Source organism: Oryctolagus cuniculus, chromosome 6 (assembly GCF_051225735.1).
Source record: "Oryctolagus cuniculus isolate XC-2025 breed Fujian yellow rabbit chromosome 6, ASM5122573v1, whole genome shotgun sequence".
In the NCBI taxonomy this organism is placed as follows: domain Eukaryota; kingdom Metazoa; phylum Chordata; class Mammalia; order Lagomorpha; family Leporidae; genus Oryctolagus; species Oryctolagus cuniculus.
In genome coordinates, this window is record NC_142872.1 from 100,465,133 (window position 1) to 100,489,233 (window position 24,101).

The following is a 24,101-nucleotide window of genomic DNA, read 5'->3' on the forward strand; positions in this document are numbered from 1 at the left end:
CCAACCCCTATTGTTGTGGCCACGTGGGGAATGAACCAGCAGATGGAAGATCGCTTTCTCTGTCTCCATCAGCCTGCCTTTCAAATAAATAAATCTTAAAAAAAATAAACTCTATGTATGGATTTCAAAATATTTTTGGCACCAAAGAACCATTTTTCATTCTACTTTTCCAGGAACTTCCTGAAGTGACCTCATACAGAAAGTACAGAGCATGACTCAGTGCAATCCATGATTTTGCAGGAGTAATTTATTCCTGCAGAGTTTATGATATAAACACTTTTATATTTTGATTCACTTGTTTATCACTTAGTAAAAATATTTTTCCTTTTTCATAGTTTCCTGTTTTATGAACCAAAAGAAAAGCCATTAATACACTAGAGCAGAATATTCATATTAACTAGTTTCTTAATAGGAAAAACCAGATTGCCCAGCAGAGACCCCTGTATTTCATCAAGAACACCCCCCCCACACACACACATACATACAACTACCTGTTTCCTTGCAGGATGGGTGACTGGCCCCATACCCAGGTGAGCGTAGGCCACCCTAAGCTGGGTCCTGACGAGGATTTGCACAAAAACTGGACTGGGTGCCAGTGCAGCTCTTCAGCCAGAGTAGATTCTTTACTAGAAACTGAAAAATGGCCACACACAGGAACCCTGCACGGCGGTAGCGTAGGGAGCAGGGGAAGAAAGGACATGGAAGGTGCTACAGATCGCAGGAAACACAGGATGGACCCGCAGCTCCTTTGGTTTGGTTCCCAAGCTAGATACAAGTGTGCTCTGTAGAACTTCTCCTTGTTCTTTACCCAACCTACTCTGTGCGGTCCAAATGTCTAGTAATGTCCTCTTGGAGGTATAGCTCTGAACAGCAGGGGTTGGGGCCTGAAATTAGCCACTAAAAACTTCACATTCTGTTTCAGTGGTAAGACAGGCACCCTGGGGTGAGTGTTGTGGCATGCTGGGTTAAGCCGCTGCCTGGGACACCCACATCCCATACTGGAGAGCCTGTTTCGAGTCCCACCTCCACTTCCCATCCAGATTCCTGTTCATGCACACTCTGGAAGGCAGCAGGTGATGCCTCAAGTACTTGGGTCCCTGCACACACATGGGAGACCCAGGAGGTGCTCCTGGTTCCTAGCCTTGGCCTGGCCCAGCCTTTGGTTGTGCAAGCATTTGGGGAGTGAATAAGGGGATGGATGCTCTCTCTCTGTTGCTCTACCTTTCAGATATATTAAAAAAAAAAATAAATAAAAAAGGACAAACATCTTCAAGAGAATCTCATGATCCTTCTCTGGTTCCATTTTATACAAAAATGACTAACAAAAAGTGAAAACTGCCATTTCTATGGCAAATGAAGTTATAGAAGCTAGCTTCTCTCCTTTACACAAATTTAGTCAAAGGCCACAGCCAGCAACAAGAGTTAATTAAAGTTCTGACTACGGTAAGGCCAGTTGACCAGACAGTTTGATGGCTCCTCTATTGCACTTTAAATAAAACAGATTTGCTAATTTGATTTGGTTTTAGACAATGGAATTATGCAAATAGATAAATTACATTTGTAATCACAATCAAATCTTGTTTGGCGTCTTATCTTAGTATAAAATAATTTGCTGCTTCATTATCTCTGCCTCTTCCTTAGAGATTTCTGCTCCCCAGCCCCTTCCAGTCACTTTCCTAACAACTGTTTATTATAAATGACCATGCAAATCTTTGATTCTGATTGTTCCATTTCCATGGGCAACTCTTAAATGCTCCAGGCTTCAAAGTGCCTTAGAGGAATCTCAAGATATGTCGTCTTATTTCAGCTTGAATGGCCAAGCACAGAAAAGTCCACATCCTCTTAGTGTCTCATCACTATTCGTGGTGCCACGTGTGATCTTCGCTAACTGCTGCCATGTCCTGTGAGTCTGAATGCCCTTGTATGCTCCCAGTTGTATATGACTTTTCCTTCTGTAAATCTCAAGGGTCCAGTTCCATGTCTGATGTCTTCTCCCCTGTCCTCAACTTCTGCTACCTGCAAGCCATCTCGCACCCAGCAGCTAAAACCATTCTCCTCATGTTGTTTCGCTCCTGTGAGCTCTGAAATGGTTTCCACTTGAGTGTTGCATAATGCTGCTTTTAAGATCCTTGAATAGTCAGGCACCCCTTATCTAATTGTCCCCCTCACTTACCATGACTCAGCTGTGCTCAACACCATGGCAAAGCAAAACACTGCGAGTCTTAGGTTAAGCACACCAGCAGGGTGGTGCAAAATCCAGCCCGGGTTTGAGTACATCTATGTACGTGTGTTTGTGAGACTTCTCGCTAGAGGGTGAGGCTCTGGAGTTCAAACCTGACAGTACACTGGGCTGTACCCAGTGTCTCCAGCCTCCCCCTTTCCTATTTCTAACAAACATTCTTTGCTACAGACCGACAGCCCTTATTTTCAGAAATGTTAGGAGTAGCATCACTACTGCGCTCCACATTTTCCCAGGCGGCAGGATAAGGGCACGTGGGAGGTGTTTGGGTAGTGGAGAGCCTTGTTTTGAGGTTCTATTGCCAACGGGGGTCACTAGGGAACATTAATACAGAACTCCCAGAGAAGGTCTGGGAAGCCACAACTGAGATCCACGCCAGCAAACCACGAAGAGCGCACTGCTCGCGGTTATCGGGTGCTGGTGAGCTTTTCTGCCTTTCTGAGTGCTTCCTCTCTGCAGGCTGTGAGTCATCAGATATGCTATTCCTCCCCCACCTGGCAACACCTCCACCCGCCTCGGCGACAAGTCATGCCTCAGCTTCCCTTCAAAATGCTCCTCAAGGATGGGATTCTTTACGAAGCCATTCCAGACCAACTGCCCCTTGTACCAGACACAGTGATCGTACTGGGAGCCCCTTCAGGCAGGCGCCTAATTCTTCCCCCTTTGTCATTACTCATCAGTGTACACACACACACACACACACACACACGAGTTTGCAGAGACACCGTTTCAGGGGCGAGGGATGCTTGTTTGCAGCTTCTTTCTTTGTTGGCTTATGACTTCTATTTCTCTTGCAGTATCTTTAAGATCTTATTGGGCCCTGCACACAGGGGAGGCTCTGTCACTGTGATGAAAATAGCAACTGTAATTTAAAGAAAACTTTTAAACCATAAAGTTTAGAAGCCAAACTTTAACACTGCACAACTAGCACAGTCCTGGATATTCTGAAGTAAACCATCCAATGGAAATCCCTCCACACGCTCCTTTTATCCTAGTTTTCATTTATGCAATGATCTAGGAGTGACTGCCTATGCTATAACCAGATTTCAGGAATTCCAACAATGGAGGAGAGTTAGTCTGACTCAGGGAAGAGCAAGAGGAGGCATTTTTAAAAACGCCTGCATCCTTCCATGCATACAGCCACACGGAGACAAACATTACTAGGAGATGTGCCAAATAAGCCACTGGAACCGGTCTGTGAGCACAACAACCTGTTCCTTTTGCATTACTGTAAGACTGACCACTTTGACATTTGTGGACACTGCCTAGAGACCTTTATGGAAGAGACACTGTAGGAACCTTTATGCACAGAGCGCTGGTAAGCTGACGGCTGCCTGACCAAATGGCTTTGCCTTGCCTTTAAACCATGTCCAACTCTAAGCCTGGAGGGGGGTCAGGCCCACACCTCTCGGGTCCAGCACAACACCAGGCGCCTGAAGTATTTAATAACGCTTCGGGGATGAGTAAGAATGATTGGAATGAGAATCCTGCCCCGGGGTGCTTATGGGTACTTCAAACAGCTTTAAATTTTGCAGTTCCTAATGATAATCCTTGTTCCTAACAATTTACATGGCAGGACTTTCCCCCTTTCTGTCTACCATCTTTTGGAGTTGGAAAAAATAAAATGCCAGTGAAGTTTCACTCCATTTACTGAGCAATTTCTAGAAGAAGCATGGCTGGTATTGCGATGTAAAGTCAGATTCAGAAACAAGAAGGGACTGACCTGTAGGTTCAGGTTTTTGGTGACAGTCTGGCCCAGTTGCTGACTTCCTTACCCCTGTTTTACTGGTAAGAGAGACAGCTGATTTGTGTTATGTGTTTGAAATCAATCATCCATGTCCTGGCACTGTATGACCCTGTCCCCTAACGTCGAAAGGGTACGAGACTTTGGACACACAACATCCCAGGCTTGCTCCTGTTCTCTTACCCACTGCTTCCGGTCCATCAAGTTCCACTTATTTCATCCCTATGTCTCTACCACTCTTGCCCCCGAATGGGGGCCCCGTCATCTCCTCCAGGGACCAGGCCTCCAGTCTTGTGCCCACTTGACTTCCTCCTCCACACATCAGTCAGAGCCTCCCCCTCAAAGGCAGATGGCTTCCTGCTCAGATCCCTTCCAAGACTCCTCAAGGCTGGAAGATGAAAACGCAGCTCCCAAGCCTTCACCATCTTGTGTCCTATCATATCCCAGCCTCTGCTTACCAAACATCAGTTGCCTGAGATTAACCAGGGAAGCTTGTAAAATGCAACCTTTTAGGCCCAACCCAAAGAAAGGTCAAGTCAGTGGAGGGTGGACGACAGGGAATCTCAGCATTCCTCGGGACTGGCTGTAGGCATGGGTGCATCAAGTAGAGAAAGTGTCCTTTCACTACCCAACTGCCTTCGGGGACTTCCAAGGCCCCATCCTTTTACCCTCAGTCTCCACTGACTCCTCCACCAGGATCTTCCTTGTGTCTGCAACACCCCTGCCACTGTTTGCTTCCTGCCTCAGCTCCCTCTTCCCCTCACAGTTCAGGCACAGCTTTCCTCCCTTAAGCCCTGCCTGCCCCTGCATTCCTTCCTCTTTGGCATTCTCATTTTTTTTTTTTTCTCCTACATTTACCACACACACATCACATTTGAGAGGGAGAGAGAGCAAGTGTGTGCTCCCACATGCTGGTTCACCTCCCAGATACCCACAATGGCTGGGGTGGGGTGGGGTGGGGTGGGGAGCAGGGCAGGGTGAGGCAGAAGCTGGGAGCTCAGTCCAGTCTCGCACATGAGTGGTGGGAACCCAACAACCTGTGCAGTCACTGCTACCTTGTGGTGTCTGCATTAGCAGGAAGCTGGTATTAGGGGCCAGAGGTGAGAGTCAAACACAGGTATGAGAACGTGGAATGCGCATGACCTAACCGGCATCTTAACCACTAGGCCAAATGGCTTACTATATTATTCTGACACTGATTGTATACGACTCCTTCTGGCCCACACACCTGGTAGCTGTTGAATGAGCAATGTCTGCTAAATGAAATAGGAGTAAAATGGTAAAGTCTATGACTAATAATACTGCCCTTCCTTTATGAGCCCAAGAAAAAAAATCCCTACCCCAATTCTTCAAGCCCTGGAGTGAAGATCTAGGGCCCCTGAGAGTATGCTGCCTGGGGTGTACCCGAGAGCTGCCCTGTACTTGCTTTGTGACCTTATGCCTCAATTTCCTGTCACTCATGGGATGGCCACGGGGACTTGATGAGACCGCAGATATACCAAGCTCACATCACACGTCCAGGGACCAGGTAACCACTCTGTCAGCTCTTCACATGGCCAAAAGGTATCACCCAAGTTTACCCTCCTCAGACCAAAAGTGGGGGGGGGGGGCACATCACCAAAAAAGTAACTTACTGCTAAACAGTCAATTCTGATGTCTCTGATCCAAATGCCACTGTTAAGATCCTGCTACCACCCAAAATTGCATTTTGTAGACTCTACGCAGAGATAATTCACTTCTCCCAAGTTTTTAAAGAAACCACTAGTCGTTTTCTCTTGGAAACTACAAAATTTTTATTCTTTGACACGTTCTGTTGATAGCACTGCTTTCATCCGAGAGAAAACTACTTATGTAAAGGGCCGCTTCTGCTAAGTTTCTTTGTTTAGTCCATGCCTGCTATGGACTGTTGTTGGCATAACCACAAATGACTAATAGGGGGCTGAGGGCACTCCAGGCAGAGAGAGCTGTTGTGCAAAGAGCCCTGGGAAAGTGTGAGTGATTCACTCAGGCTGGGTCAGGGGCCTTCTGGATGGTGGGGGTGGTCCCTCCAGCCCACAGTCCAGAGCACCTGCTAGCTGCACAAGAGTGCTGTGACCCGGCACAATATTTGCTTTTAACGACAGCTTTTGTTTCTTATTCATCTCTGTATTCCTAGTGCCATGTTTGGACAGAGCTGGCACTAAATAAATGTTTGCTGAATGATATTTCTTTAGCATAATAATTTGTGAGTGATGTTTTATTCCAGGGTGTTGCCAAGAAAAAAAAATAGTCCAACAGATCTTGCTCACTGGTCCCCTGAGCATGAATCTTCGAAAGTTAAGTACAATCTCACAAATTCAAGAATAGAAGTTCTGATACCTGAATCGCATCGTCACGAGGGAACAGATTCCCAGTCACTTGGGGTGGCAACTGCTTTACTTATCCTTTTTAAAAAGAGCTGCGTCTAGTATCACACACAGAATTCCTCTTTCTTTGCATGTCTCATAAATACCATCTCCCTGAGCTCTGCAGATACGGTGCAAATCTCCCCGAGTCCCACATCCATCTCGCCTGTAATCTTTTGGGCCAGAAAATTTGTCTTTCTCCCTAAACCTGTGTCATTCCTGTCTGGTAGGTTTCTGGGATAACAGGACCACAATGCCTCTGGTTGGCCAGGCCCAGATTTTAGGAGTCACCCTGAGTCTTCCCACATGTACTCAACCACACATCTAGTACTAGTGAGTCTGCCTGGTTGGTCACATCTGTACACTTACCTTTCTTTCCCTATGGCCAGTGTCTAGCTCAGACCTCGGGCTCTTACCTAGTTACTAGTTTGCATACTGCTACCTAAACTGTCTCCAGTTTTATTGCTCCGTACTCTATACTTCCTATATCACCTGCAGCCAGAGTGATCTTTCTAAATATGACCTTGCCATTCTTCTGCCCAGGACTCACCAATAGCTCTCCCTTATCCTTGGGATAATGTCCAAACTTCCTCTTAGACTCAAGCCCAAAAGGCCCCGCTCATCTCTCAACACTGCCCACCCAGCACTCTCTTTTTCCAACCACACTGAACATTTCACCCTACCCCAGACACATGTGGGCCATTGTCCCCTGCACTCTAATCCCATCTCTGGAAAACACCCACACATCCTTCGGCTCTCATGCTGGATGCCACCTGGCTATGTATGATTAAGCATCTCCCATGTGCTACTCGAGGTCACAGCAAGACAAACATCAGATGAATAACTGATTTTGTTTCTTTAATCTGTCCCAACCAGACTCCAATCTGAATTTTACATTTACATGGTAAATGATGGATTAGTGTAACAAATAGTGATTAAAACTAATATTTCACTAAGAACCAAATCTTACAAAAAGAGGCTAGTTATACCATGTGTTTTTCTGTGAGTCCATGCCAAAATGTTAATGAATTTGCTAATGGCAGATAAGGGCTAAAAGTGCCATTCTTTTTTTTTTTTTTCAATTTTATTTAATAAATTTCCAAATGCAACTTTTGGATTATAGTGGCTCTCCCCCCGCCATAACCTCCCTCCCACCCGTAACCATCCCATCTCCCACTCCCTCTCCTATCCCATTCTTCATCAAGATTCATTTTCCATTATCTTTATATACAAAAGTACCATTCTCTAAGGGTATCTAGTCTTTACAAGGTAACCTAAAAATCCATAGCTCAATTGATTTTCAAATCACTGGGCTGAGCAGGAGGGGGTAGGGAATGAGTGATCAGGACTGCTGGGAAGATGGGTAACATCCTGTGATGAGCCTCCTCCATTCTAATCCTGGAACTGGACATTGCTGGCTTCTGAGGGATAACTATCTCCTCTATGCATTTAGGCTCTTCTCAAACCCCTCCCAAATGCATGAAAGTAAATGGATTGGATCTTGAAAATACTAAGTATAAAAGCAGCAGGGGTGGGTGTCATAGTACATTGGGTTAAGCCACTGCTTGGGACACTTGCAACCCCTATTGGAATGCCAGTCGGAGTCTTGATTGTTTTTAAAAGATTCATTTATTTATTTGAATGTCACAGTTACAGAGAGAGAGATCTTCCATCTGCTGATTTACTCCCCAGATGGCTGCAAGGGCCAGGCTGAATGAAGCCAGGAACCAGGAGCTTCTTCTGGGTCTCCCACCTGGGTGGCAGGAACCCAGGTACTTGGGCCATCCTCCACTGCTTTACCAGACACATTAGCAGGGAGCTGGATCAGAAGTAGAGCAGCCAGGACTCGAATTGGTGCCCATATAGGATGCTGACATTGCAGACAGAGGCTTTACCCACTCTGCTACAATGTCAGCCCCTAATCTATTTCTGATCTGGCTTCCTGCTGATGTATCCTGGGAATCAGAAGATGGCTCAAGTGCTTGGGCTCCTGCCACCCACAGGGAGACACAGATGGAGTTCCAGGCTCCTGGTTTTAGTCTGGCCCAGCATTGGCTGTTGGGGGCATTTGGGGAGTTAACTAGCAGATAGAAGATCTCTCACTCTCCTTCCCTCTCTCCCTCCTTCTCTATGTGTGTTGCTCTACCTTTCAAGCAAATGAAAACACATAAATGAACATTTTTTAAAAAAGTTCCATAATAATGTACAGATTCAAACAGATAGAAATGAAACCTATCCTAAGCAACTGAGAACAAAATTTGACTGACTCCATAGAGTAAAAGTAGTAAATTTTTTTTACCTTAAAGTTTAAAAAAAAATCAAGAGTAAAACAAAAGTATTTGCTAATCTCTGGCAAAATCTATTGTTTTAAACATGCTAGAAAGTGAATTAATGTATTTTACTTGGCTTAAATAAGTTTCTTTTGGCCCACACGGAAATCCTAAGAAGATTGACTTCAAAGAGTTGTACTATTTTAGAGGCAATCTTGATTCCTTACATATTAATTAAATTTCTGAGAAAGCAGCTTATTTTGAACTTAGCACATTACACAAATAAATGTGAAACACCAACAAAAATAGAAGGGCAAAATTATGAAAAGCTGATTTGATTTTATTCTCAAGAGGCTGTTGTACTAAAGCTGAATGACTTACATAAATACCTTTGGCATTTGTTGGATCCTGTTCCTAAACACAATGTTCATATTTCATCTATAATAAGAAAAGCATCTCAAAGATTTGCAAGGCACTAGTCTTGCAAGCGTCCAGTTTGGTGTCTTGAGTAAAGTGAGATTGGCAGAGTCAGCTTAATCCATAATGGAAAGTTGTGAGCCGGGTGCTTGGGCTGCCCAGCAGCTGCTATGAGGAGGAGCCGACAGCGACGTTAGCAGGCACCCAGAACGCACCGCTGACTCGCCACTTGCCCGAAAACAGCTTCTCCAGGTCAGAGCTGGCATTCACACAGAGCAGACGGGATAGAGTACAAATGCAATCAATCACGCTTCCGGGGGGCTTCCCAGAAAACATCCCAGTGGGGTGGTTTTCAATACAAATGAGGCTACGCCGCTTCAATTCTTCCTATTCCTACTGTCGGGAAGGTGTCCCCTGAGGATTGCAGGGCTAAGTGAGAAATAATCTGCTGACATTTGTACTCTCTGAGCAAACCGATGTCTACAGTTGAAACAAGGTCAACACGTGTCCCGAAAACCTGCTTATCCTCACCCTAGCTTGTTTTTCTTTCCTCCAATCTTCACAGCCAGTCTTCACTAAATAGATCTCTGCAGGACTGAATACTGTCTTGCATATGTTCATACCATACAAAGGACCTCCTTTCCCCGCTTAATCAGAGCAGACAGCCATGCCCACAAGACTCAAGTTTGAAATGGTTTTCAATGGCCTAACACAGATGACTGTGGGACCCTCTTATTTATTATGGCCTCACACTATTTTTCATTCCATTTGTATTCACTTGACCCTATTTATTAGGCGTGAAGACACACGCCCAGCTCAGTGCCTCAGTTTCTGGATGGGTCTGGGTGCAGGAGGGCTGGACAGTTTTTTTTTTTTTTTTTTAAGAAAGATCTTTAGAAACAAGATACCCTAAGAGGTTTTACAAGTTTCTGATAACACAATATGTTCCCATGTTATGTGCAATGAGCTGTTAAATGGGGAGTGATATTACTCCAGAGCTGAAGGAGTGGGGCTGGCCACAGAAGTTTCTTTGTGTTCCCAAGTTATACCTCTTGGTACTGCTGTAGCCCGAGCCTAACCCCTTGCTTGGGGGCAGGACAGCAGGGCCTCCCGGAGGTCATCTTCCTGGTTTCAGCTGCTCTCTGCACACCCACACAGAGAATCTCTCCCTCTGTGCCTGCTCCAGCTCCAGGACACCTTGATATGGAGAGACCGTCTTTCTTTAAACAGCCCAGAGCAAAATGTGAAGAAGTTAGAGCAGGCTCTTGCTTTCTCTCCCAAAGGAAATGGACATTCTTTGGTAGAGAGGAGAAACATATTTAAATTTTTTATGCAACACAAATATTTCAGGATGCATCTCAGATGATGGTGACCTACACTAACTCACCTAAACAATATGAAGGTCAAATTCTTATTATCCTATAAACAGTACTTTAAAACAGTTGTAAAAATAGAATTATAAATATTTTGGTGCAAAAAAAAAATCTGGAAATCCATGCATGTAAGTTCAAAAAATTCATGGAAAATGTGTAGTAATAAAAAACTATGTGTGGATTTCCAAAATTTTTTGCACCAAAATAAACCTTATCTTTTAAAAATATTTCTTTTATTTGAAAGGCAGAGTAACATAGAAAGAGAAGGAGAAAGAGAGAAAGAGACAGAGAGAGAGAGAGAGATCTTATATCCACTGGTTTACTCCCCCAATAGCCACAACAGCTGAACTAGGCTAGGAGCTTGGAACTCCATCCGGGTCTCCTGTACAGGTGGTAAAGACCCAAGTACTTGGTCCATCTTCCGCTGCATTCCCAGAAGCATTAATAGGGAGGTGGATCAGAAGCTGAGTAGCTGGGACTGGAAGCAAAGCTCTGATACGGGATGCCGGTGTCACAAGCAGCTTCGCCTGCTGTGCCACGACGTTGGCCACTAAACCCTTCTTCGAATTCCACTTTTTTCCCAAAAACTTTTTAAGTCCCTTGCATTATCTTCAGAACAATATCCCAGCGTAGCTCCAAACAGTATATCATTCCCTTGCTCATTTTCTTTTCAGTCTTAAAAAGTAATATTGCTTACGGCTGGTGCATTGAGCCCACAGAGGTGTGAGGCTGGAAATGGGCCGTCCTGATGCAGACAAGTATTTTCGCTGCACACAGGGGTCACCCTTTTCCTTTTGCCTATCCCTATGTCTGCTTCCCCAGCATGCTACCCCTCTCTCTCCTACTCTGGCTCTTTCAAGTTTTCTATCAACTTTCACTTTTGAAGAGGTCACTTTTAGGACTGGAAGTTTTTGAAAGCTTTAGCTGCATATTGATAATTTATAAAGCCTCGTGTTACCCGTTCTCATTCAATCCTCAGGATAACCCCACCGTTCCACAGTAACTTGTCTGAGCCCAGGTGTAATCAAACCTCTGGCACTGGTTCATAGAAAGGCTGGTTCCAATGGGTGGAAAAGGTGACAGGCAGCCAGGGTACAGATATGGAGAGACAGCGGCAAAACTTAAAGGAAAGAAAGTTACTGCTCTTCTTACCCGTAAGCGCCAACATTTTTAGGTGATTTTTCCCTAAAACTTTCTTAACAGTTTCTTCATTAAAATGCCTTAAAAACATCAGAAGGATCTTACCTTCTTACCGAAATCACTTGCACTAATAACTGAAAACTAACCAGAGCACCAGCAGATGAAACAAATTCATGGAAAGGTAATCTAAAATTGCTTTTTATAAATATGGTACAACCATTAGCAGAAAAAAAATACAGAAATTATTCATTTTGATTTGCAAAAGAGAGAGGGAATTCTTCTCTCCAACAGATTTTAAGAATTCCAAAGTCCTGGTCCTTTACAACAATGTGGCACAGAATGAGCTTTTTCCCAAAATTGGTAGCAGTCAGTTTAATCCGGATCCATAACGTACAATGACTCATGGCCGACTTTGGGTTTTAATTACTAATAAATGAAATATGAATAAAGTCAGGTGATCTTGGGATCATCTATTATCCCAAGATCAACCTCACATGTTAAATTGCATCCTATTATTTGAGCTTAAGAAAGATGACTGAAAAAAAGTGGCAGGAAAAGAAAAACGTTCACGAGGAAACAAAGACAGGTGAGCATTCAGCAAACTTTGATTTTTAAAAATCAATAAGCTCTCATGTTCTGACTCATTACACACTTTGGTGATGTCAAATATGTTAGATGGGCTAACATCATTACGGAGAACATAAGCTGACTTCCTGGAGTTTCCACATCGGTAAGGGAATCCTCCTAGGCAATACTGGACTAACTTGTACTTATAAGGAATGGGCACAATGGTTTTGCTTAACCTCAAGCTCTTATCCCTCGTCATGCCTTGTAACGATGCTGAACACACAACTTTGTTTTTTGTATCTCTCTTGGCTATTGCCAGATTAGCGCATGAAGAACGATTAGAGCTAAGTTTCCTCCCTTGAAACTGGTTTATAAATGTCTTGCAAAAGGAAATTAGAAGCACCCGGCCGTGATCACACCCTAAGACGTGACAGTCTAATTCACTCACTCATCAAATATTTACTAGAGCACCTATGTGTCCTGATCCTGGGCACACAAAAGCCAGCAAAGCTGCCTCAGGGTCTGGCCCTTTTTCCCAGTCCCCTTGGAACCAGAGATCTCCAACAGGTACACTAACATAATGGCAATTTAACAATGCATTGATGTAATCTGGATTGAGGGGGCTGGAAGTGAGGTGGGAGGGAGTGGGGTTAGGGAAATCATGAAGAAGAGATTTCCCACCTGCTCCTGAGTGAGGAAGGGGCAGTCCTGGGAGCAGGCCCACAGGAGCTGGCAGAGGGACACACTATAAGGAGATTTTTTTTTTTTCAACTGAAAGCGGTGTGGCCAAGTCATTCTGAACATGGAGGAGAGGTGGCGGCAGTGGTAGGAAACTAATACAAGGTAGACTTTCAAAATTTTTGTGGGAAAATGTCAATAAGATTTTATATTCATGCAAAAAACAACAAACTTGAAATCCACGCATATGAGGGGGTCTTCAAAAAGTTCATAGAAAATGTATTATGAAAAATCTATGAACGGATTCCAAGTTTTTTTTAGCATCAAAATAAATCTTTTAAAAATTTTTTATTTATTTGACAGGTAGAGTTAGAGAGAGTGAGAGTGAGAGTAAGAGAGAGAGAGAGAGATAAAGAGAGAGAGAAAGGTCTTCCTTCCATTGGTTCACTCCCCAAATGGCCACCATGGCCTGCGCTGTGCTGATCTGAAGCCAGGAGCCTGGTGCTTCCTCCTGGTCACCCATGGAGTTGCAGGGGCCCAAGCACTTGGGCCATCCTCCACTGCCTTCCCGGACCACAGCAGAGAGCTGGACTGGAAGAAGAGCAGCCGGGACTAGAACAGGCACCCATATGGGATGCCAGCACCGCAGGCGGAGGATTAAACGAGTGAGCCACAGCGCGGGCCCCCAAAATAAATCTTTTAATTCCACTTTCCATCAACTTTTGCAAAGCACCCTTATAGGTCATTTCTAAAGAAGAGTATGGGGGGAGGGTGGGGACGGTGCTGTGGCGCAGTAGGTTAATCCTCCACGTGCAGTGCTGGCTTCCCATATGGGCACCGGTTCTAGTCCCAGCTGCCCCTCTTCTGATCCAGCTCTCTGCTATGGCCTGGGAAAGCAGTAGAAGATGGCCCAAGTCCTGGGGCCCCAGCACCCACTTGGGAGACCTGGAAGAAGCTCCTGGCTTCAGATTGGCGTAGCTCCAGTCGTTGTGGCCATCTGGGCAGTAAACCAGCGGATAGAAGACCTCTCTTCCTCTCACTGTAACTCTACCTCTCAAATAACTAACTAACTAAATAAATCTTTAAAAAATAGAAGAGTATGGGAAGCAATTTTTAAAAATCTCACAGGAAGAGCAGATAGATCACTCTTAGAGTTAAGTCTCAAATTGGCAAACGTGGACTCCCACCTCCAGCTCTGAAAGGAGAGGTAGGAGCTCACCTGTGCAGCAGGTCGCCTGAGCATGACGCCCTCCACGTTCCATCTGGCTGCCTCCATCCTCCGGTGCCACATCCTCCATTGTCACAGCCAAAGCTGTGACAACAGAGATGCAGATGCGGCTGGGCCTGGGCAGGGAACAGAAGAGAGAGGGCCCCCTCGGAACATTACCTGCCTGGGTGCTGTGGTTCCTGCCTCAAGTGGCACCAGTCCTCAGGGTGTGGTGGCCAACAAGGCCACAGTCCTCAGTGACCGGCTAACCTGCCCCGGCTACTGACTCTTTACCAGTCCTGGGAGCCTGACCAGCCCTGTACTAGTGAGTTGCAGTAGCTTCAGTAATGTTGGTCCCAGAGCCAGCCAAAGTCTGCAGCATGTAAGAATCTCCCTCTCCCTCTCCCTCTCCCCTCTCCTCTCTCCTCTTTCTCTCTCCCCTGTCTCTCTCCCTCCTCTCTCTCTCTCCTCTCTCTCTCTCCTCTCTTTCTCTCCTTTCTCTCGTCTTCCCATCTGTCTAATACAATGGAGCTGGTATAAGTACATGGCTGTGGTTCTCAACATCTTTAGGCCAGTTCTCTCCCATCCCTCTCACCATACGTCTTCTATCCTTTGGCACAATTATTTCCTCTAAGGCTCAGATCACACAAAGCTCTGGTTCTGTCCCCCTCCTAAATGATCTACCTATTTCCATGAAGTATGGTTCTCTTAGGGTCATTTCTTATTTGCTCTCTCAACCAAATGTCTTACTGTAACATTCTTCCTTAAAATAACTTTCTCAAGGAACATCTTTGACCACCTGACTTCAGGAATTATTGGAGACGGGAGTAGATGGAGTAAAGACGTCCAAATGAGAAGCAGAATTGAAATGACACAAATGGTTGAAGAATGACTGCAAGCAATAGCTAAGGGAATAAACATGTAGCCCCCAAGATACAGAAGGGAAACAACAGGGACAGCAGTGGGGCACAGCTTCCCTGAGTCTAAATGTTTTCTGCCCATTATATTTTCTTCAAAGTAAACAGCACACTGGGGACACATTCTAGTTAGAAGCTCTACACTGCATGTCAGGGACTCACATGTTAGTCTGATTAGCCGCACTGCTACCAAATGGCCACAGCAGATGAAGGCGAGACCATGAGGCCTAGGTTTGGGTACTGGCCCTGCTCGTTTCAGCCGCGAGCCTGTCTCTCAGAGTAGCACCTGCACCCACAGAGCAGGGCATCTGGGATCACAGAGCTGGAGAGGTGCACTGGCAGAGAGCACGTGCAGTAATGCTGGGCAAACTGATTTTTCGAAACATTCCGAGTTGCCCTCTTATCTCTTGACCATTTCTTAGAAAACAGGGTCTCTGAGGCCCTTTCTCGATTCCAAGTGATGATGTGTACCTTCAGGACCACGACAAGAGAATAACATTGTGTGGAATCTCATAAACATAGCATTTTTTTTTTTGGATGAGAGCCAAAGGCTAGGGAAAAAAATGTTCTAGAAGTCAGCAACTTATTAGCAACACATACGATTATGACTCCTTTAAGTGCTAACCTGCTAGTCAACTCCCTACAAACTGGATATCCACTAGATGAGATCTACTATCCGCTAACTGTCCTGTCGTCCCACATAGTCCCTGACCTGCAAGAACTCGCCAGAGGCCCAGGTATGCCTTCAGAAACAAGCCTGCTGTGTGTTTACACCACTCCCGCTTTCTTCAGAGAAGCAAAGCCCACATCTACTGGGTTTTTCTGAATCTTTGGGCCAGAAGTCCTGTGTATCTTGACTTTGCCAAGGAGACATTATTGGAGGATATGGTTACTTTCCCTCATCAAGTTGACACTTTGCTTCAAGACAGACTAAGATGATGGTACAAAGGCAGGTCCCGTTTCTTTGTGATATACACAAAAGTCTCTAAAGGACCAGAAATAAGGGGGGGGGGGGCGCTGAGGCATAGTGGGTAGGGTCACGGCATGCAGTGCTGGCATCCCATATGGGTGCGGGATGGAGTCCTGGCTGCTGCACTTCCAATCCAGCTCTCTGCTATGGCCTGGGAAAGCAGTGGAGGATGGCCTAACTCTTTGGGTCCCTGCACCTGCACGGAAGACCTGGAGGAAGCTCCTGGCTTTGGATCCGCACAGCTCCAGCCATTGTGGCTATCTGGGGAGTGGGCCAGCATATGGAAGACCTCTCTGTAACTCTGCCTTTCAAATAAATAAATAAATCTTAAAAACAAAAAAAGACAGAAGAATGATGAACATTATCTGTGTGGACAGGCTGAATGGTGGGTCACTAACTAGCTGAATTTCTCCTGTTTTGTTAATGGAAAAGGAGTGATTTTGATGATTGGAGCTGCCAGTATTCCAAGTTTCTAGTTCTTAATCTGCCATTACTGGGCAGGGTGGGGGCCTGTATCACTTTGTTTTCATTTGTCAGTATTTTGAAAAGCAAAACCATTACAGATAGCCATCGCAGAGATGCCAGGAAGGATGGTACCAATTCTGTGGCATCATGAAGAGTTACGGTTTGTGACAGTAACAAAGCTGGAAGTCCTTCTTTCCAGGCAGCATCTCTAAAACTTTTTTTTAAAAAAACTTTATCTTTGTTTTTTAAAAAAGTTTCAAAAAGACAAAGTCATTCTGAACTCAGAACTATTATAAGGGAAATGTTATTCCTTTAGCCACTTCGTCCAAAAACAGGTACCCAAACAAAATATTTTTTAAAAAATTATTTATCTGAAAGGCAGAGTTAGAGAAAGAGAGAGAGGTAGGTCTTTCATCCACTGGTTCACTTCCCAAATGGCTGCAACAGCCAGAGCTGCACTGATCCAAAGTCTGGAGCTTCTTCTGGGTCTCCCACGTGGATGTAGGGGCCCATCTTCTACTGCTTTTCTAGGCCATAGCAGAGAGCTGGATAGAAAGTGGAGCGGCCAGGACTTGAACCGGTGCCCATATGGGATGCAGGCACCACAGGTGGTGGCTTTACCTGCTACATCACAGTACCAGCCCCCCTAAAACAATATTTTAAGTATTCATTATAGCAAAGAATTTGGAAAGGGGAGTAAAATAGTTAAAGTAAACAAACTTAAAAAAAAAAAAAAGGTTAATTGAATACTTTAAATTTGTCTACTGGGGCCGGTGCTGTGGCGTAGCAGGTAAAGCCACTGCCTGTGGCACTGACATCCCATATGTGTGCTGGTTCAAGTCCTGGCTGCTCCACTTCCAATCCACCTTCCTGCTAATATGCCTGGGAAAGCAGCAGAAGATGCCCCAAGTCCTTGGGCCCCTGCACTCTCATGGGAGACCCAGAAGAAGCTCCTGGCTTCGGATCAGCCCACCTTCAGCTGTTGCGGCCATTTGGGGAGTGAACCAGTGGATGGAAGACCTTTCCCTCCCTCCCTCCCTCTGCCTCTCTGTAACTCTGCCTTTCAAATAAATAAATCTTTTTAAAAAATTGTATACATAAATATGTGGCTTGAATTCTCATTTTTTTAAATAAATCAATGTGTCTACTGTGTCACTGAAGCAGTATTTTCAACTGTGCCAAGACCAGGTAACATGGGCCTTACCCGCTCAGCATTTTTAAATGCACACTACAGCCTTGCTCACTGTGGACACAATGCTACATAGATCCCTAGAACTTATTCATCTTGCATAACTGACGTACCTGCTGCACCAGCCACTCCTTAGGCCCCGTCCCTGTAGCCTTTGGCAGCCACTACTCCACAACTGCTTCTTCAAGTTTGAACTTTTTAAGATATCAGATACCTCCTGTGAGTGGCACTGTGCAGCAATCATTTTTCTTCTCTTTTTTCACTTAGCTATTAAAAAAAACCTTCAATTCATTATGCTAAGTAAAATCTTTATGAAGTAGTGAATTAGCTTAAAGTGTTACCTTAAGTTACAGATTTCTTGATTACGATTACGTAATACAGTACTCCTCAACTACATAATACTGCCCTCAAAAGACTTGGGACAGAGGGAGCATGGTAAAGACTTGGTGAAGACTTTCATGATTGTACTATGCAGTTACCTTCAGGCTATGTGTGCAAGATATTGTGAAGTATATCTCCCCAAGATACCTCATTATGTATATACAGATATTCCAAAATAAAAAATAAAAAAAATCCGAAACCTCAAACACTTCTGGGCTCAAGAAGGGTACTGAAGCTGCAGTGCACACACGATGACCTCTGCATCACAAGTAGTGCCCTTCTGTTAGAAGATACCACCAATTTAAACAAATCATGAAAGTCAACAATTAGAATAGGTCATTTGCTAAACTGGCCTGCACAGGCTTATTTTCCATCTGCCATGACCAAACTTCCTTCAGTGTATAACTAAATAGTGAGGGGAAGATAAAATGGAAGAATCCTTGAGTGAATTCCAAATCAGAGAGGAGGGTCTGGCAAAAGTTTATTGCTGAGTTCGAAAAGTTAGCCGATGGCCCAGGAAGCCAGTTTTAGAGTCCAAAGATTTGATGCGTCAAGCACCTGCAAGCAAACTGGAAAATGAACAGACCCATGGCATGGCTATCAGAGAAAATTATGATCTACAACAAAAGATGCTTAATTGAGAAGACCGGAGAAACCCTTCAGGAAGTCTGTGTTGAGTAACCAGAAACATCAGATAAGGATTAATTTGGGATACAGATGAAAATCTTGAAGACCTTGTATACCTAAAAGGAATGCAAAAAGGCCAACCTCATTCACCTTCCAATTAGTATTTAAGACACCACAAAGTAAATAGTAGCCTTGAATTAGACACATGAAAAAAGATTTCTAGAATGAAAACATACCATTTTTTGTACACTAAAAAAATCAGAAATTTCATATGGTTCAACAACAACAACAAAAGAGGGGTGGAAGAAATCCTTAATCCAATGCCAAGAACAAAAACCTAGAGACACAGTAGTATTTTATTCTTTCAAAAAGAGGTTTACAGGACCAGAATTTTTCATATTTTCTGCTAAGTTTATTACTCAAAACACTAAAGTACAGCCAGTCAGTATCCTTTCAAATAAGCCTAAAAATAAAAGTTCTCAGTTCTAACAGTTCTTTTTTGTCTAACATCTGATATCCAGCCCTAATAAAATTCTATTCCCAATAATATTTCTCCATGTCTGCTGCTAGATTCCTGAACCCAGCCATTAAACGGGAAAACTTCAAGCATGTAGGCCTTCCAAGCCCACATCCACCCCAACTTGTCAATCCATGGTTCACCTGCTCTCTCCTGCTCACTCCTGCCGATCCCTACTGCTCCACTTTCTCACAGTCTTGGCACAGTTAGAGGCCCATCTGTCCATGTCAAGTCCCCCCCACCCCTTTCCTTTTAATACACCAGTGATCTAATCTTCCCTGCCCTGAAGGTGGCCATTCTTGCGTGCCTTACTCTCTGTCTTCTCCATGCAGACCAGCTTTGCTGCTTCAAACATTATGCACTTGAGTTTGCCCTGTAACCTTCCATTTCTGCCCTACCTACGTATCAGTGGCTTCTTTGAAACCAATCTCCCCCATGAGGCTTCAACAACCAGAATCTGAATTTTATAAATGACCACTTTATAAGGGGAACTGTACATACCTCCAACTTCAGTTTCAGAGTCCAGGTTTCCTATCTATACCAGGAATGTGTCCACTTTTTCTGGCACACCATAGTACTCTTGGGGCAGTATTTCAGAAGTCCTTTAAATATGCAAATTCCCGGATGCAGGAAGATGGACACAGGGCCCCAGTGACCCCATCACGTATTAGGCGAGTAACTTAGGACAGGAAGAAGAGATCAGTACGCCTTCCTCTGTTGATGACACACGTTTCGGATCAGCACATTCTTCAGTGCTTCACTATTTTTCACATTAAATGTTTTTGGGGGGAGGCAGGCATTAAACCCGTTTGGTGATGGTACCATCAAACCGACAGACATATCTGCTACTCTGCTGTTTTGAATAACTCAGCAAAACCACGCACCCTGCGTTTACTTACCTTGAGTTTGCGATTTCCACCTTGGTTCTGGCCATGGCGGCTGCCCTTTGCGCGCCTTCAATCGCTCTGTCCACCTTCTCCCTAGTTTTTGTATTTCTTATGGGTATAAGTTGCTTCCTTATTCCACGGACCAGAATATTATTTTTGTATTTCCCCTCTTCTTTGGAGCCGTCGGGAAACACGGTGCAGCCATAGCCATGCCTCTTGTTGTTGGCCCACTCGCCTTCGTACTTCATGCCGTTGGAGCGTTCGCTGATGCCGAAACCATTGCGCTTGTCATTCTTCCACTCGCCCATGTAGGTCTCCGTGGTGGTGGCGTCCACGTGGTCTTCCACCGGGCAAAAATCACAGTCGACGTCGCCGAAGCTGATGGTGGAGTTGGCATCGCTGGAGCTGATTCTGCTCATGGCCGCATCGCTGCGGACCGAGCTGCGCTTGCTGGAGATGGAAGACTTGGACTCAGACTTGCGAAGTTTCATGCTTCCCAGGAGCGAGCCCCTGCGGAAGAGGCCGCCCTTCTTCTTGCCTGCCAGCTCGGCGTCCGCGTGGAAGTTAAGCACGAAGCCCCCGCGTGTGCCTGTCGGGGTGTCGGCGGCGGCCGCGGCGTCGTGCAGGACGCTGCCATTGCTCTGCTCGCTGCGCAGCGAGGCCAGCGAGGTGCGCAGCGGCGAGCGGATCACCGTGGCCATGCCATAGGGTACACTCTGGCGCACGCCATAGCCGTGCCGCATGCCGCCGGCCCACTGGCCCTGGTAGGTACCTTCGGGAGAGAGCGCGAGAGAGCACAGTGTGAGTTGGGAGCTGTGGCGGGTGCCAGCAATTGCCTGCCAGCCCCAGACGTGCAGGGCAGATGGACCCACGGTCACATCCCACAAGCCCTCCCCGGCCCCCCCTCCCCCCAAGTCCAGCTTCTTGTTGGGAGTTCCAGCCCTGTAACTCTATGGCTTTAACATAACTCAACTTGTATAGGAGTTTCCAATGCTCTGATAAATTTTGCCTTTCATTTGAAAAGGTATAGGAGTGTTCAGAAGAAAACCACTACTTTCTAACATAAAAAGTGTGTTCATTAGGTAATAATCTCCCCTTCCTGGGATGGATGCATCCAAAATCCCTCTTGGGAAAGCAGTGAATGTGACAGTAGAAGGGGAAATGAATTCTATTTGTGAACTATATTCTAATTTTGCTAATTTGGATGAACAATTCCAAAGATGACTTTAAGGTCTATGTCAGCATTTACATTCCCACAAGCACAAAGATTTAAAATTATCAGTGTTGTGGAGGGTTGGGATGAGTTGTCAAATGAGTCACCTTACATTTTCTACTGTGTTCAGCACCTTTTCTTTAAGTTAAGGATAACTATTCAATATTTAGGGTTATCATTTAGATTTGGGTGAACGATGGTGAACTCAGAGTGACTTGACAAGCACAAGATACCTCTATTATGAAAAAAATGCCCAACTTAACATTTTTGTGCTTCTAAATGGAAGGGCAAGCATTGTGCCATATTACTTGCCAAGCCTCTCCTTTTTCCTGGCCACTCTCTTGGTGAGTTTCCCTTGCTCTTCCATTGTGTCCTGAATCACAGCACAGACTGGAAGCACCCTGAGGGCAGGAACTGCTTAACACGAAATCCCCTGTGCTCTGTGGGTGTGTGTGACTATGGATAACAGGAGAACACACCTTTTGCCTTTGGAAAACCTGAGATAAGGCCAGAAGAAACCTTCCACTCTTACTGTCATGGACTTCATCTCAGAGCAAATATGTAAATCTCTAAGTGGTAAGTTTTTCTACCAAATAAGAAAAGACATTAAAAAAAAATCAAAAACAAAAACAAAAACCTGGTATAGGTTTTAAAATAATCTGCAGAGGAAAGGAGTGTTAAATCAGGGAATTTAGAATTTGCTTTTCAAAATTAAGACCATTTCCTTTAATCAAAAGAAAAATGTTAAATAATATCCTCCAAAAGAAGCTATCTTGAAATTTTAAAATGTGATTATTCCTGTTATACACAACAATTTACAATGTCATATAAAATAAATCGTGATTATGTTGTCTTGACTTTTTTTTTTTTTTATTTTTGACAGGCAGAGTGGACAGTGAGAGAGAGACAGAGAGAAAGGTCTTCCTTTGCCGTTGGTTCACACTCCAATGGCTGCCGCGGCCAGCACGCACTGCGCTGATCCGAAGCCAGGAGCCAGGTGCTTCTCCTGGTCTCCCATGGGGTGCAGGGCCCAAGCACTTGGGCCATCCTCCACTGCACTCCGTGGCCACAGCAGAGAGCTGGCCTGGAAGAGGGGCAACCGGGACAGAATCCGGCGCTCCGACTGGGACTAGAACCAGGTGTGCTGGCGCCGCAAGGCGGAGGATTAGCCTATTGAGCCATAGCGCCAGCCCTTGACTTCTGATTATATAGATGTTACACTTCTATTTTACATTGCCATGCACAAATTTCCCCTGTGTACCACGTATTTTAAAACTGCTAATAATGCTAGTGGTTTCACATCATTGTGTTAACAAGGGCTGATTATTTCATTGATCTTAAGAATTAAAACTATAATGGCTCCCCAAGTTGACCAAATTCATGATTACCTACTCTGATTGTTCTAACATATTTGCATCATATAAACTGGCCGGCGCCGCGGCTCACTTGGCTAATCCTCCGCCTTGTGGCGCTGGCACACCGGGTTCTAGTCCTGGTCAGGGCACCGGATTCTGTCCCGGTTGCCCCTCTTCCAGGCCAGCTCTCTGCTGTGGCCAGAGAGTGCAGTGGAGGATGGCCCAAGTGCTTGGGCCCTGCAACCCATGGGAGACCAGGAGAAGCACCTGGCTCCTGCATTTGGATCAGCATGGTGTGCTGGCTGCAGCACGCCGGCCGCGGCGGCCATTGGAGGGTGAACCAACGGCAAAGGAAGACCTTTCTCTCTGTCTCTCTCACTGTCCACTGTCAAAAAATAAAAAAATAAATAAATCATATAAACAGACAATAAGAGTGACAACGAACTCCTACATGCATCTTGTACTGTTCATGTCATACTCTGGGTGGATGCAAAAGCTTAATCTGACATCTGTAAACTTTGGAGGAGGTAGGGAACCATAGCTTTCTCAAAAGGACAGGCCCAAAAGCTGAGGTAGTCAATAAAGCGTTTCATGGTCAGACACTTCTTACAGAATACCAGCCATCTCCAAAACTCTGCCACCTCACCAGGAAAAGGAACTGAGATGAACAGGAAATGTCAACTTTGACTTTTCTTTTGCCTATATAGATAAAATTAACATTCTAGGATGAACGTTATACAACCTGATTTCTACATACTAAAACAAATCTTATTTTTGGTTAACTTTTCTACATAATGAATGTTAATTTGCTACCACAATTTGCAAAAATGCTGATATCAATAAGTATATACTTGTCAAATTGCAACCATGGCATATTGGTGGATGAGACACTGATAACAGCTGATATACTTCAAAGACACCTCCAAAAGTAAGATCAGTATTTAGAATCCCCAAGGAAGCAAAGCAACAGCAACAGGAAATTTACTTCTGTGCTGAACTGTCACACAAGGATATGGCAGTGAGGGGAACAGTCACCTTGGCCACATTCCTGTCCGAATTGCTAGAAACCAATTTACAGTCAAAACTGTTAGTAGTTCATCTGAAATTTAAAATAGCTTAAGTCAATGAATCTAGGAAAAAAGCACACATTTCCTTAGCAAACAGGTAGGCTCCAATTTCTCCCTGTTGCTCAAATAAAGTTCTAATCCATTCCTCTTGATTCTTAATATAAACACATATTTCAAAAGTGTACAAATTTTTTACAGGTTTGTTTTAAATTGCGTTCTCTGGGAGCTGATTTTTTAGATCGAGCCATTTTAACTACTACACAGACTTGTAGTGGAAGGCATCCAGTTCAGAATGAGTTTCAGTCAAATGTGGACTGTACTATGCCAACTTAAGTTTGCATGCTATGAATGGGTATGTGCAAGTGTATACATGGATAACAAAATAATGGGTCTCCTCCAATATTCTCAATAGTTTTATGGCAGGTGAAAAAACAAAGTATTGCAGATTACAATTTGCATAAAAAATTCCAGATACCTAGACGTGGATTTCATGA

At 44.7% G+C, this 24,101-nt stretch overlaps 1 protein-coding gene across 4 annotated transcripts in view; it reads right to left on the bottom strand.

Moving 5' to 3' along the window:
* The window catches only part of JPH1 (junctophilin 1), a 91,387-nt gene that overhangs the window by 64,322 nt on the left and 2,964 nt on the right, over window positions 1-24,101 (bottom strand). For all 4 annotated transcript variants that reach the window (XM_008255639.5, XM_008255638.5, XM_008255637.5 and 1 more), the window contains 1 exon segment: window positions 19,985-20,744. In XM_008255639.5, the coding sequence (XP_008253861.1) occupies window positions 19,985-20,744 (760 nt within the window).